Below are 12,560 nucleotides of genomic sequence, written 5' to 3'. Positions count from 1 at the left end.
CGAAAATCAAATAACCATTTGTTTTTTAATACCTGTTTATGAAATGAAAATCAAAAGTACACGGACCCAGTCTGTTAAGTACAATTTCACCACTAATAAAACAGATCTAGAGATGATATGCTTTATTTGCAACTTAAATGTAATTTTTTTAATTAATACAAAGCAAACTGAGCAGAAAGAACAAGTATTTTGTTGGTTTGTTTCTCTTCTTCCAGGTGTGACTTAAGTACCCGTTGAGCTGCATCACAGCTGCACTATGTGCATGGACCCTTTCCAGTCAGCACATCACCCACCTGTGTGCAGAGGACAGGCAGCAGTAGCACAAACCAAGAAGGTTGGCAAGTCTGATAATAATGCAATTGTAAAAATAATAATAATATAATAGTAAAATCATGTTACATACACTTATGTTTCTTGCTTAAATTCACAGGGTGCACAACCAGGCCTGGGAGAGAAAATTACTGATGTCCACAAAACCAAATCAGAGAAGGTAAGGTAAGATAGTAATGATGTTAAAGCAAGCTATGTACACCTAATATAATACATGTTGATGTCTATGAATCTGTCTTTATTAGGAGCATACTATACAAAGACAACAGTGGAGAGTTCCTGGATCGGTCTGTCCTCAAAGTGCCAGAGATCTACAAGGACTTCCACCCTTTTCTGCACCATCAGTGATAATCAAAGTGATAAAAGAGAGAACAAATTATTGTTTTCTCTGTTGACATGAATAGGTGCCTGTAATGTCTGTCCATATATTCAATCAATTCAATAAATGTTGATAAGTATCACTGCTATTTCTTAAATCATTGTAGTTTTTCAGAGCAATAAGATACAGATTATTAAAACCATGTTCACATTTGCAACAAATTAAAACCCTGATCAAGGCAAATTGTTTTTTCATGTTCCATAACATTTATAAAAAAAAAACCAGTACAATTAAATTTACCAGAGCTGACACTTTGTAAATAGCTTTAATTTACCTTGTCAAAACAATGAGTAATTCATAAACATAGTACACATATTTGACACAAAACCTTAAAAGTGTATGGTTCATACTACGGTGAAGCAGTACAATGTGCCTATAGGATTTACTGTAGCAGGAACATTGATATTGGCAAACAGATGACCCAGGTTCAGGTGAGTTTGTGAGCAGGGTTATGAATAAAGATAAGATAAGGCTAGTGTTCACAAGAGGGATGATTCAGGTATGGCAACACAAATTAAGAATAATTCAATTAAATAGGAGGTATGTACAACTAGTAGAAGATAAATTAACTATACAAGAGCAATTAAGGTAAAGTTTTGAGGTGGCAAGCTAAAGTATAGTCAATAGCATGGAGTCAAGTCAACAGTGTACACCAGAATAATATATACTGTGATTAAGTAATGATACTTACTGTTGTCTGTACTAATATAACACAAAAAAATAATACAGTGTTTGATGCAGTATGGAGAACAACCAAGTCCCATATGAACCCAAGATACTTTAAGTGCAGCTGTTGATGATGTTCACTACAAACAAAACTTGCAGATGGTTGTAGTCTGTAGCCAGTCATACAGTAGGTAGATCTGGAGCAGATGGTTGTAGTCTGTAGCCAGTCATACAGTAGGTAGATCTGGAGCAGATGGTTGTAGTCTGTAGCAAGCCGTACAGTAGGTAGATCTGGAGCAGATGGTTGTAGTCTGTGGCCAGCCATACAGCAGGTAGATCTGGAGTAGCAGGGTGAATTCTAGCTATCATGGGTTGGTGATATGACACACAGATCAACAGGGGTCAAGCCCCTCAGCCCCACCTGGATGAAAAGAAAGTAAAACAAAATACTTGTTTTTTCAGTTCAGTTTGCTTTGTATCAATTAAACAAATAGCTGCTATTTAAGGAGCAAATAAGAAACCATATCATTTCTAGATCTGTTTTTATTATAGTGATAAAATTGAACTTAACATTACGTTTTATACAGATTGCTATGAATCTATTTTCAAACTAATGTTATATGAAGGAATGAAGACTAAATTCTGATGAACAACAAACAACAGTGATGCAAAAACTGACACAAACAATCCAGTTTCTTGTGTTCTTTCAGTTATATTACAGTTTAGGTTTTACTACTGGCTCTAACATGAAATTAGCCAAATCCCAGGAACATGGTTAACCAAACGAGGAAAAAATACAAAGTAGGGTCATCACATATACACACACTGTCCGTCATATGTCGTTCAATCTAGCTAGCTATACAATAAAGAACATATATTTGTTTCTGGACATCAAGCTAGGCTATATGCTAGCGCCATATGCTAGCTAGCTAGCTAGGTGCTTAAGTTATGTTACTCACCCTCGTAGTTGTGGACATAACTTCATACGTCCCACTTCAAAGCTTTCTCCCGTTTCCTGACAGGTGCAGGTGAAAGTGCGTCGACCATTCTGTGCACATTGTTGACATATACTTATGATAAAGCTATAAACGGCGCGGGGATATATAAACTTGGTTACAGTCAGGTTACAGTCGCCCTCAACAGACGTTCTAAAGTAAAGTGAACGCACCCTCAACGGGGTTGGGATCATTTCATTGGTCAACACTACAGTTGGCATTCTATTGGTTGTTGACTTTTGATAGGGTTATAACACACAAAAAATCCAAGCGCGCAGGAGAAATCCGAGAGCAGAAACTTTTTCAACTGAGCAGAATCAGCCTGAGTGCGAGGAGAAGGTTCAAAGCTGAGAGCAGGAAATCTGTCCAAACAACAACATATCTGAGTCCAAGCAGAAAGTTTGAGTGCAAGCAGAGCAAATCCGGGGCGCAAGCGCACAAACTTTGAGCACAAGCAGAGAAAATCCAAGCGCGAGCACAAACTTTGAGCACAAGCAGAGCAAATCCAAGCGCGAGCAGTGACTATTTGAGTGTGAGAGCAAGGTTTTGAGGGAAATTATTACAAAATCTGAACGTAATATCAGTGAGAAATGCTCTCAAATTGAAAGAATGCGCTCTTGATTAAAGATAGGAATATAACTCCATAAAAGATGGCCTATGGGGGCTTGCTGCTGAGTGTAGTAACACACATACCTGTAACATTTCTTGATATCCTCTGTCGTGGCGCTCTTGTCGACTCCCAGCACGACGTACAGCGATTCTCCTGATGTGGAGAGAGATCTCTGTCTCTGCTGCTCCATGGCCCCTCTCGCTCTCTCTCGCTCTCTCTTTCGTTCCTTCTCTTACTCGCTCCCTCGCTCACTCAGCCTCTCACCTGTCGGGTAGGAAGAAAAACAGGTACATTCATGATATGGATATGAACTTGTGTGTAGCATTGCAATTGAATTGGGACGTTGATTGCCTGTGTGAGTGTCAAATGCTGCACAACGCTACTTTTACACGTGGCTGGCTATTTTCATAAACGGACATTTCAACCTCTCCGTTTTCAAAAATAACATTGTGCACAGCTCTCAGTTTTCAGAAAAGTGTTTGTTTACCCGTCCCCATGTATATATGCCGTCGAGAGCACGCCAAAAACCTGTAGGTGGCGGTGTAACGAGAAGCTCAAGCCCACGTTAGCCAATCAGAATCCTGAAAATAGCAACAACAGCAACGTGTGCAACATCATCGTTGGTCAAAATGTAGGAAATTCTGTGCCGGTCGCAGACATGTAACTATGGAATCCACCGGACCTAAACTTTGGCTCTGTTCATACCAACTGCCGATAGAAACAACGAAGAAAAGAAAATATCTGGAAAGAACGCAGATGGTTCCCTGTTTGTTACCTGCTCTGTGTCCCATATATTTGACACCACAAACATAAAAACCACATCAATGCGTTCGCCAGACCTTTATCTTTCTTGTGATGATAATATTTTTGCCAGAACAAACTTAAGAGGTACAGTCTTATAGAATGGGCATTCCTTTCTTTCCAGGAAGAAGAACAAGAAAAGAAAACTAAGTAGCTGATAAGCTAAAGGTCGCTTTGTTTTTTCTTCTTCTTCGTATTAATTTGTCTATGAAAAATGCCGAGGGACCTTTTACTGTGTGACTTGCAGAAACCATTGCTATTCTGTCCGATCCAATCCCCAAACCCCGTTTCAAACTCGTCCCTTTCAGGTAAAGGATGCCGCACTTGGTCCATTAAGCCTCCCTGCTGCTGATAGAATTACACTAAAGAGTGTCTTTTCTTGACTTTTTAGAGGCTCAGATGGTAACAGAACCAGGCCTGAGGGTTTTTTTTCTTCACAGGGCCATTTGGCGAAAGGAGACTCACAAAAACAGAAACAGCTTCAGTCAGGAGTATTTACACAGGCTGTCATGTTTCAGGAGCTCTTGTGTGACTGTAGGCTCTTTGATATTTCCATGATCAAAACGCTCATTCCACCTTTTACACTGAACGTAAAGCTGCATGTCTATGGCCAGCGTCTATGTTGGAGTGTGACTGACTTAAGTGTTTAAGTTGGCTCTGCACACTGCCCTTTGTACCATGCCTTCATCTGGGTGCCTATAAACTACCCTGGACAATGATTATTCTATTTTTGATATATTGTATTGCCTGTTGTACTTGAATAGATATAGAATGTGCACTGACAATATACTTGCACTTGACAAAGCCAGAAATTTTATATCTGAAGTCTCTTTTATATAGGCCTTAGTGGTCCCCTAATACTGTATCTGAAGTAGTGATGCACCGAAATGAAAATTCTTGGCCGAAACCGAAAACCGAAAAAAGAGGAAACCAAGACCGAAAACCGAAACCGAAACACCGAAAGAAATTAAGCCAATTATTAGTACCATTGCATTTATGGCTATGACTGTGTACTAACTTTACTAAAATCAAGGCATTGCAATTGTATAAATTATTATTAAAGTTTAATTAAAAAAATATCTAGCAGAAATATGGCTACAATCTGATAGTCACAGTATACAGTAGCCTAAGAACAGAATAGCTTACCTATTGTTATTATTATTATTATTATTATTAATTGAGGCACTTTCTTGCAGGATTTCACTGAACATATCAGACAACGAGGGTGCATGCCCCTCATCTGGTGCAGCGAGACAAGTCTTTTTTTCTGCGCTCTGATCTCCTGCGCTGGGCACTGCTCCGTCTCCACGCGGGTTCTCCGCATCCATCGCGGCCTGGATCATTTCTCGTGCGCCCTGCTTTATTTCCGCATCCAAGTAACGGTCTTTATAACGCGGATCAAGTCCAGTCGCGATGAAGTGCAGAGGATCCGAACAGATCTCACTGAAACGTGTGCTGACAGACTCTAAGAGCACTTTTCATTGTTTTCACTCCGTGGTCCGTCTCAACCTCGTTGCTGAGGAGACGCTTTGCAGGTGGAACGGATCGGATACTGACACACGTGCAGGTCGCGTTTTCTGTTTACGTCATCACAACATTTCGGCCGTATTGTTTCGGTGATAAAAGTATTTCGGCCGAAAACCGAAAATGCCCTTTTGGGCCATTTTCGGCCGAAAATGTTCGGTGGCCGAATATTCGGTGCATCCCTAATCTGAAGTCTCTTTTATATAGGCCTTAGTGGTCCCCTAATACTGTATCTGAAGTCTCTTTTATATAGGCCTTAGTGGTCCCCTAATACTGTATCTGAAGTCTCTTTTATATAGGCCTTAGTGGTCCCCTAATACTGTATCTGAAGTCTCTTTTATATAGACCTTAGTGGTCCCTTAATACTGTATCTGAAGTCTCTTTCCTGAAATTCAGCCTTTGTGCAGAATTACAGCCACTAGAGCCAGTCCCACAATGAGCTTTCCTTAGGATGTGCCATTTCTGTGTCTGTAGCTTTAAATGCTATTGAGGAGTGTGGGGGGCTTGACCAACTACTAAAAATGCTAAATCATTTGTTAAAAGCCTGATGAAATACATCTAAGAGTTGAAGGAAATCAGCAGAGTCGAGGAGGGTGCTGCAGGCCAGAGAAACAACAGTAAATCCACCCACTGTGGGGCTACAGGGCTTATGTACAGCAGGCTTCTCCATGAGCTATTTCAACCGGACCACAATGCACTTACACACACAATACACCCATGGATTTACCCTGCAGAGATCTGAGGAACAGGAGGTTAGAACGCCAACACAAAGAAAGAGGAAGGGGACGGACATCTGGCCAAAAAGAGGTGCATCCGGCAGAATTTCCCGGCAGCACCTGAACAATCCCGGAAGTGGAACGTGGTGGATATAGACTTCCAGAGCCCTAACCCTCTGGTTGCTAATATAACCCTGTCAGACAGCAGGTGTATGGGGGTTAGCAGGCTTAGAGACCACACTAAGCCAATCCAGCTACACAGACACACTTGGCTCAGACTGCTAGACTTAAATTATCAACAGGAAAATAAGCTGCACGCCTGTCATCACCACTAGACTGATGAGCACTTATCACACTATGATTCATGGGCTCATTATTATAACGAGAAGACGGTTCCCCCTTTGTAGTGCGATATTTATTCTAACAAAACCAATTTACTCTCCGTTAACTGAATGAGCAGTTTCTGGTAACGCTGTGTTCAGGGTCCAAAATTAGCACCAGCCACCTGCTGGTAAAGTATGCAAGTGGCTGGTAGATTTGCGTCACTCACCAGCCAAAAGGGTTAAATTTGGATATTCTGAGTCCACTGAACTGAAAAAGCACCGAACCAAGTGATATTCCCAAATTACAGCCATTGGCATGCTAGAAATGATAAACTCCAATAACAATATATTTCAATGATATACTGTATACTTCTTTTACATAAAAATAATATAACACTTTATAAGGACCCCTTAAATTTAATTACTGAGGATATGTGACAGCATATGCATTGAGTGGGACATTTTTTTTGTGTCATTTCTATGCCAATACTGTTATGATTTAACGGTGGTGTGCTAAAATTGGCCAATAATATCAGCTAGACAGAGGTTAGGACTCTGGTGGGATAAGGGGAGGTGGACTCTGTTTTTGCATTGGTGATGCTTGGTGCTCAAACGGAGACAAAGCTCATGGACAACGTTTCCCTGACGTTTGAATGTTAAATGTCAAGATGGCGGGCCATGTTATCTGCTCTGAGATCACCAGTGTTTTTGTTGCTGCGGTTTACATTCCTCCTGATGCAAATTCAAAAAATGCACTACAGGAATGCACTTCTGTTTTGTTTTCACTTGTGTATTTAGCTAGCCTGACGTGGTCCTACTCAGATTCTAGTCAGAATGTGAGTCTGAAACCGCTCCATTGGGCTGTGATTATGGGGCGTGTTCCAACCGAACCAGGAAAAAAAATGCCTCTGCATTCATTGGATAGACCTCCAACCAATCAGAGCAACGGAACTCAACTCAACTGTCAACAGAACTCAACACTGTGTATCGTCTCCATAGCAACCACTCATTGCACAATGCATTCGTTCTAACTTCTGACTTTTAGACTTTTTTGAAGCTGGATATATCATTTGTTTCTTGTAAATATAAATGTGGATAATGTTAATGATAGTGACATGCTCGCTACAGTTGCATTTCTAGAGATGGATCGGCGAAAACACGTTTTATTTCTCTGATTCACGGCATTGTTCTAGCGCCGGCGCTCCCTCTCTCCAGTCTCTCCACCATATAACGCTCTCTCTCTCCAGTCTCTCTCTATCTCGCTCCACCATATAACGCTACCGTGCTTTCGGGCAGTTGTTGGGGCTCCTCTGCTGAGGATTTTAAAATGAATGCGCTGTCGATATCGTCTGTAACAGACGCGATGGTGGAATCTACACATCTCAGATCCTGTTCGGGCAATAATTGCTTCTCAACGGAGCGACTCCAGACCGAACTTCCCGACTTCGAATTTTGTGGGCGGGGCTAAGTTCGGCTGGCATCCAGGCTAGTATTTAGCAATCCCATGTTGTACAATGATAGTAAATTGACCTTGAACCTATACCAACGTTTTAAGATAATTCTTTGGGCATTTTGGCCTTAAAAGGGTAACTACCGTTTTTTTTTCAAACCCACCAGACTCCATGTAAATAATCAGTAATTTTAGCATCACAAAACACACTTCATTCAAAGTGGACAGAAACTAAATAAAACTATCAAAAGCCATCTTGGTTCATCTTTCCACTTTTCTATACACGCTAAAAGTATTGCTTTTTTAAATGGAGTCTGGTGGTGTTTAGCGCTAGCAACTTCAGATCTGTTTCTGGTTAAACAGAAAGGTCTCAAAGACGTTTTAAAGGTCTATCTCTGTAGGGATCCTTTCCATAATGTTGTCAGACATTTAGAATAATAATCTGAGTATGTCAGCGGCAAAACAAGCACTTTTCTGAAGGTAAATACAAGCTGCACAATTGTCCTATTAATGTACATTGTAGCTTGTTTCTGCCGACTGCAGCGATCTCTCTTAATACTGGACCAATGTCAAAGATTGTTGTTCCCATCAGTTGCTTAGACACAAAAACATAGGAACATAGGGTTGAAAAAAAACGTACTGGTTGGGCTCTATCACTCACATTCTAAGTGTGTGTGTTCAGGGCTCCAGGCTGCGACCAAATTGTTGCATTTTGCGACCAAAATTTGAGAGTGTGCGACTGAATTTTACATCCAGTCGCACATGTGCGACCAGTTAATTTGCCCCCCCCTTTTTTTTTTTTACACATTAAACGTGGAAATTTCGGTACCTGAGAGTTCGTAAGCGCAAGCTTATCTGTCCTCGCATATGACAGAGAGTGGAGGTCCGACGCGCGCGCGCACACGCACACACGCACACGCACACACACACACACACAGTAAGGCAGCTTGATTTCTACAGCACCTTTCAGCAACAAGGCAATTCAAAGTGCTTTACAAAAGAGTAAAGAGTAAAGAGTTAAAAACGGTCACGCAAAAACGGTCATGATAAAAATAAAAAAGAATAATATACAACTACAAGAATAAAAGAATAAAGAATACAAGTTACAGTGAGTAAGAAATTAATAATTATTCAACTCAAGGTTGTAGGGACATATTTGGGAGGAGAGAGGGAGGGGTTTTATTTTTTATTTTAGTTTAATAGCCTAAACAATGCATGTTTAATTTTAAGTTGAATTCATTGTAATTGGAGACTAGAGCTGGTATATTTTTTTAAATATTTGTACTGTCATGACAGCGATGGTGCTGTCAGTATACCTTTTATGTTCTATCTTCAAAAGTGCACAATAAAATGTGAAACTAAATTTGAAACAGCACATTGTAAGTTCTATTATCAAAGTGTTTATTAGTAATACAGTGGAAATTAGTAGAAATGTGAATATTTGGTTAGCATGTTGATTTATGGTGTGTGCCCCTAAATTTTCTGGTTGTGTCCCTAAAACTTTCAGTTAGAGGCCAGTGTGCTCCTAGTGAAAAAAGTTAGTCTGGAGCCCTGGGGCCTCATGTATAAAAGAATGCGCAGTTTTCATACCAGAAGATGGCGTACGGCCAAAACTTGAAAAGTACCTACGCACAGAAATATTCACATGTATAAAACCGGTCGTACGCCAGGTCCTGCGCACCTTTCCTTTATACATGACAATCCACGTGAAATTGAGCGCACATGAATGACTGACTGACCCCGCCTTGCCTCCTCCCATAAATGAATATGGAAATTACTATAAATGCGCCCCCGACGTCATTCTTTGTCCAATCACAACGGGTTATCCCGCTGCAGACGAAAAAAAAAAAAACTTCACTGACTGAGGTTGAGGTGCTGATCGCGGAGGTGGAGGCGAGAAAATTTTGGAGGTTTGTCATCTTGGATAAGCAATAAAAGAAAATGCCCAGAATGGCAAATGGTGACCGAGCGGTGAATGCACCGAACCATGGCAGAATAATAAAAAAATAAAGTTTAATGTCGAAGTGGAAAGCAAGAGAATAGTGGCAGCGCCACACCACTTACAGAACAACATACATCTCAGTGTCAGTCCAAATTACGCCAAATAAGCAGTTTGAAATCACTGATGTAATGCCATTTATTTTATTTATTAAATGTTAGTAGCTCAGTGAAACTGAGTCCAGCGCGAGGGAGACCTGACTCAGAGGAGGAGAGGTTAGTGAGGCCAGCATCTCCACGGCAGGTGGCGTGCGCACAGATCCACTGTGCCACGCATGGATGAAATAATGAGATAGTAAATAGGACTACAGTAACAGAAATATGTGCAGAATTAAGACAGTCAAGACAGCCCATTGTTTGGTGGACCGGGTACACCTTGTTCACTTTATAACCTACAAATCATCCACGGGATTAATGACGCATCACATGAGATAGTCCCCCCGACACAGCGTTTGTTCCTGGGGAGATGGATCCGTGCGTCCCGCCTCCTGTGCGCCATGGATGTCTGAGCCTCAGCAACTAAAGACTCACAGACACTACTGCATTTTCCATGTAATTTTCCGCGAGTAAGATATTTCATCTATGGGAAATACAGAGGATCACTGAAAGTATTTTCTAAGTGGATTTATCAATCATTTTCCATCCTCATGTTTAACAGAGATTAAGTAGCCTGCGAATTAAACAGTTGTGTGAAAGATGTGAAACATTATCCACATAAATGATCAAACTTTTTTTTTCATAGACAACGTTACAGACGTATGCCAGTAACTGTAGTGGAAACTTTATTTTGTAATGTTTAGTGATTTTCGGAACTTTTCACTTAGAATTCGCTAAGTTACAGAGCCAGAAAAGACTTTGAGGACGGCCCGCACATTCTCACGACTGCTCAACAGTTTGCGTGACGGCCTGCACATTCTCACGTCAAGTTAATTTTTTATACATCACAAAGTGTCCGTGAAAACCAGCGTACGCAAGCTTTATACATGAGGCCCCTGGTGTTGACCTGAGGCTGACTTTATCAGATTGCAACCACTGGCTAGCTCCCTAAACATACAGGGACAATCTTAAACACACGGGGTAAGAAAAAGGCAGTATAAAGTATAAAAGAAACATACGGCATAAACAAATACTGTACATGAAAAGAACATGTTAGAACATTTCTATTTAGCAGAATAGAAACATGCCGACATCTGGGTGACAAAGAGATTTTCATTGTTTGATGTCCTCGTTTGTTTGTCAGCCATTAGTCTCTCTAAAGCCCTTAAGGGCACCAGATGGTCGCTGTGGCAACCCTACGATGCCTCCGCACGCCTGACAAAACATTGATTTAACACCTCCCTAAATCCCGCCCACTAATGTGCCTCAGATTATCCAGTCACAAAACACCCAGCTGACTGGGATTAACCAATGAGTGTTTTCATCTGTATTCCAGGGATTATCAACATACTGAGAGACTGTGCTAGAGTATGTTTGTACATAGTGTGAGTATGTGTATACATAGTGTGTGTGTGTGTGTGTGTGTGTGTGCGCGCGCGCGTGCCTGCGCGTGTTGAATAATCACATCCTACCACCACAGTGAGTCTAAACCAATGACTCCGCCCACCTGAGCCGGCAGCCAATGAGATTGTGTCTTGTTGAATGAGCTGTAGATCAAATTGTCCATTCACAGAACAAACAGAGTGGAAAGATTTAACCCACAGTGTAATGGGGGGTGGCAGCATATGGCCTGTGTCTTAGACTGGAACTGGGCGAGTGGGAGAATTAAAATGTGTTGTTCGTCCACACCTGAGTCTCACTTTTGGAATTGAACCCATTGAAGCATGTAAAAATGCATATAAATGCTGTACAGATGCTAATCTGATAGCTACATACTGTTATCATTTGGTCTGAAATGGAGTGGAAAAATTGACTTTATTGCATAGGTTCACACTGTCCAACTGCAGGCCAATCCACCAACTGTATCTGTATGAAGTCATCTCTCTCACAATACATTGGCTTTATATGGGGATAGCAATACATTTCATAATACTGTACACTGATGGGCTACACGGATGAAAATTTTTCTTCTATGTTACTTACATATATATTATACATTATATTATTGCACTCTGGCTGCGTGGCGTGAGCTAGGGGTGGGCGATATGGACAAAAAATAATATCTCAATATTTTTTCAGATTTTGACGATAACGATAATTAGACGATATCCTTTAAAAATGTGTTTTTAAAAGTCCGAGTTACTTAATCACTGATGATGATGGGCACAATGTTGAATGAAAACAGTTCTTATTTATTTTCTTTAAAATAATTCTTTAAATTTAAGTATTCAAGCAAAAACAATTCAAAGACAAAACACTAATACTATACTAATACTAACTGAACTAGTATAGGAACATTGAACTCAGTTGTTCACCTCTGCTGTAATGTAAATTGTGCAGCATACAAGCAAGATGAAATCATAACAATAAACATAGGGCTCTGTTCTGTAACATATTGCACACAACCATGTCCTTATTGGAAGCAGTCCTGGAGATGAGACAGGGCAGTGTCAGGCCCCGTTCTGATAGTCCTTCTGACCGGGATTTATGCTGGGATCAGGATTAGTTTATGTGATCTGACTGGCCCAGGTGAGGGAGAGGAGCAGTTCTGTGTGCTTTCTTGTTGTTGGAGTATACATGGTCTAGTGTGTTCTTCCCTCTAGTAGCACGAGCTGCATGCTGGAAAAACGCTGGGGAGTACAGACTTTAAGGACGCCTTGTAAAAGTCCCCT

The 12,560-nt window shown here is 40.8% G+C and overlaps 1 protein-coding gene across 3 annotated transcripts in view; it reads right to left on the bottom strand.

Moving 5' to 3' along the window:
* LOC120558777 (dnaJ homolog subfamily C member 5-like) overlaps positions 1 to 12,560 on the bottom strand; it is a 47,296-nt gene that overhangs the window by 17,554 nt on the left and 17,182 nt on the right. For all 3 annotated transcript variants that reach the window (XM_039800007.1, XM_039800006.1, XM_039800008.1), the window contains exon 2: positions 3,064 to 3,244. In XM_039800007.1, the coding sequence (XP_039655941.1) occupies positions 3,064 to 3,170 (107 nt within the window). In that variant the 5' untranslated portion in view covers positions 3,171 to 3,244. The remainder of the gene's footprint in view (positions 1 to 3,063; positions 3,245 to 12,560) is intronic.

The sequence above is a fragment of the Perca fluviatilis genome, chromosome 5 (genome assembly GCF_010015445.1).
Source record: "Perca fluviatilis chromosome 5, GENO_Pfluv_1.0, whole genome shotgun sequence".
NCBI classification, from domain to species: domain Eukaryota; kingdom Metazoa; phylum Chordata; class Actinopteri; order Perciformes; family Percidae; genus Perca; species Perca fluviatilis.
Note: the sequence above shows the minus strand (reverse complement) of the source record. Positions and strands in the feature narration are given on the sequence as shown.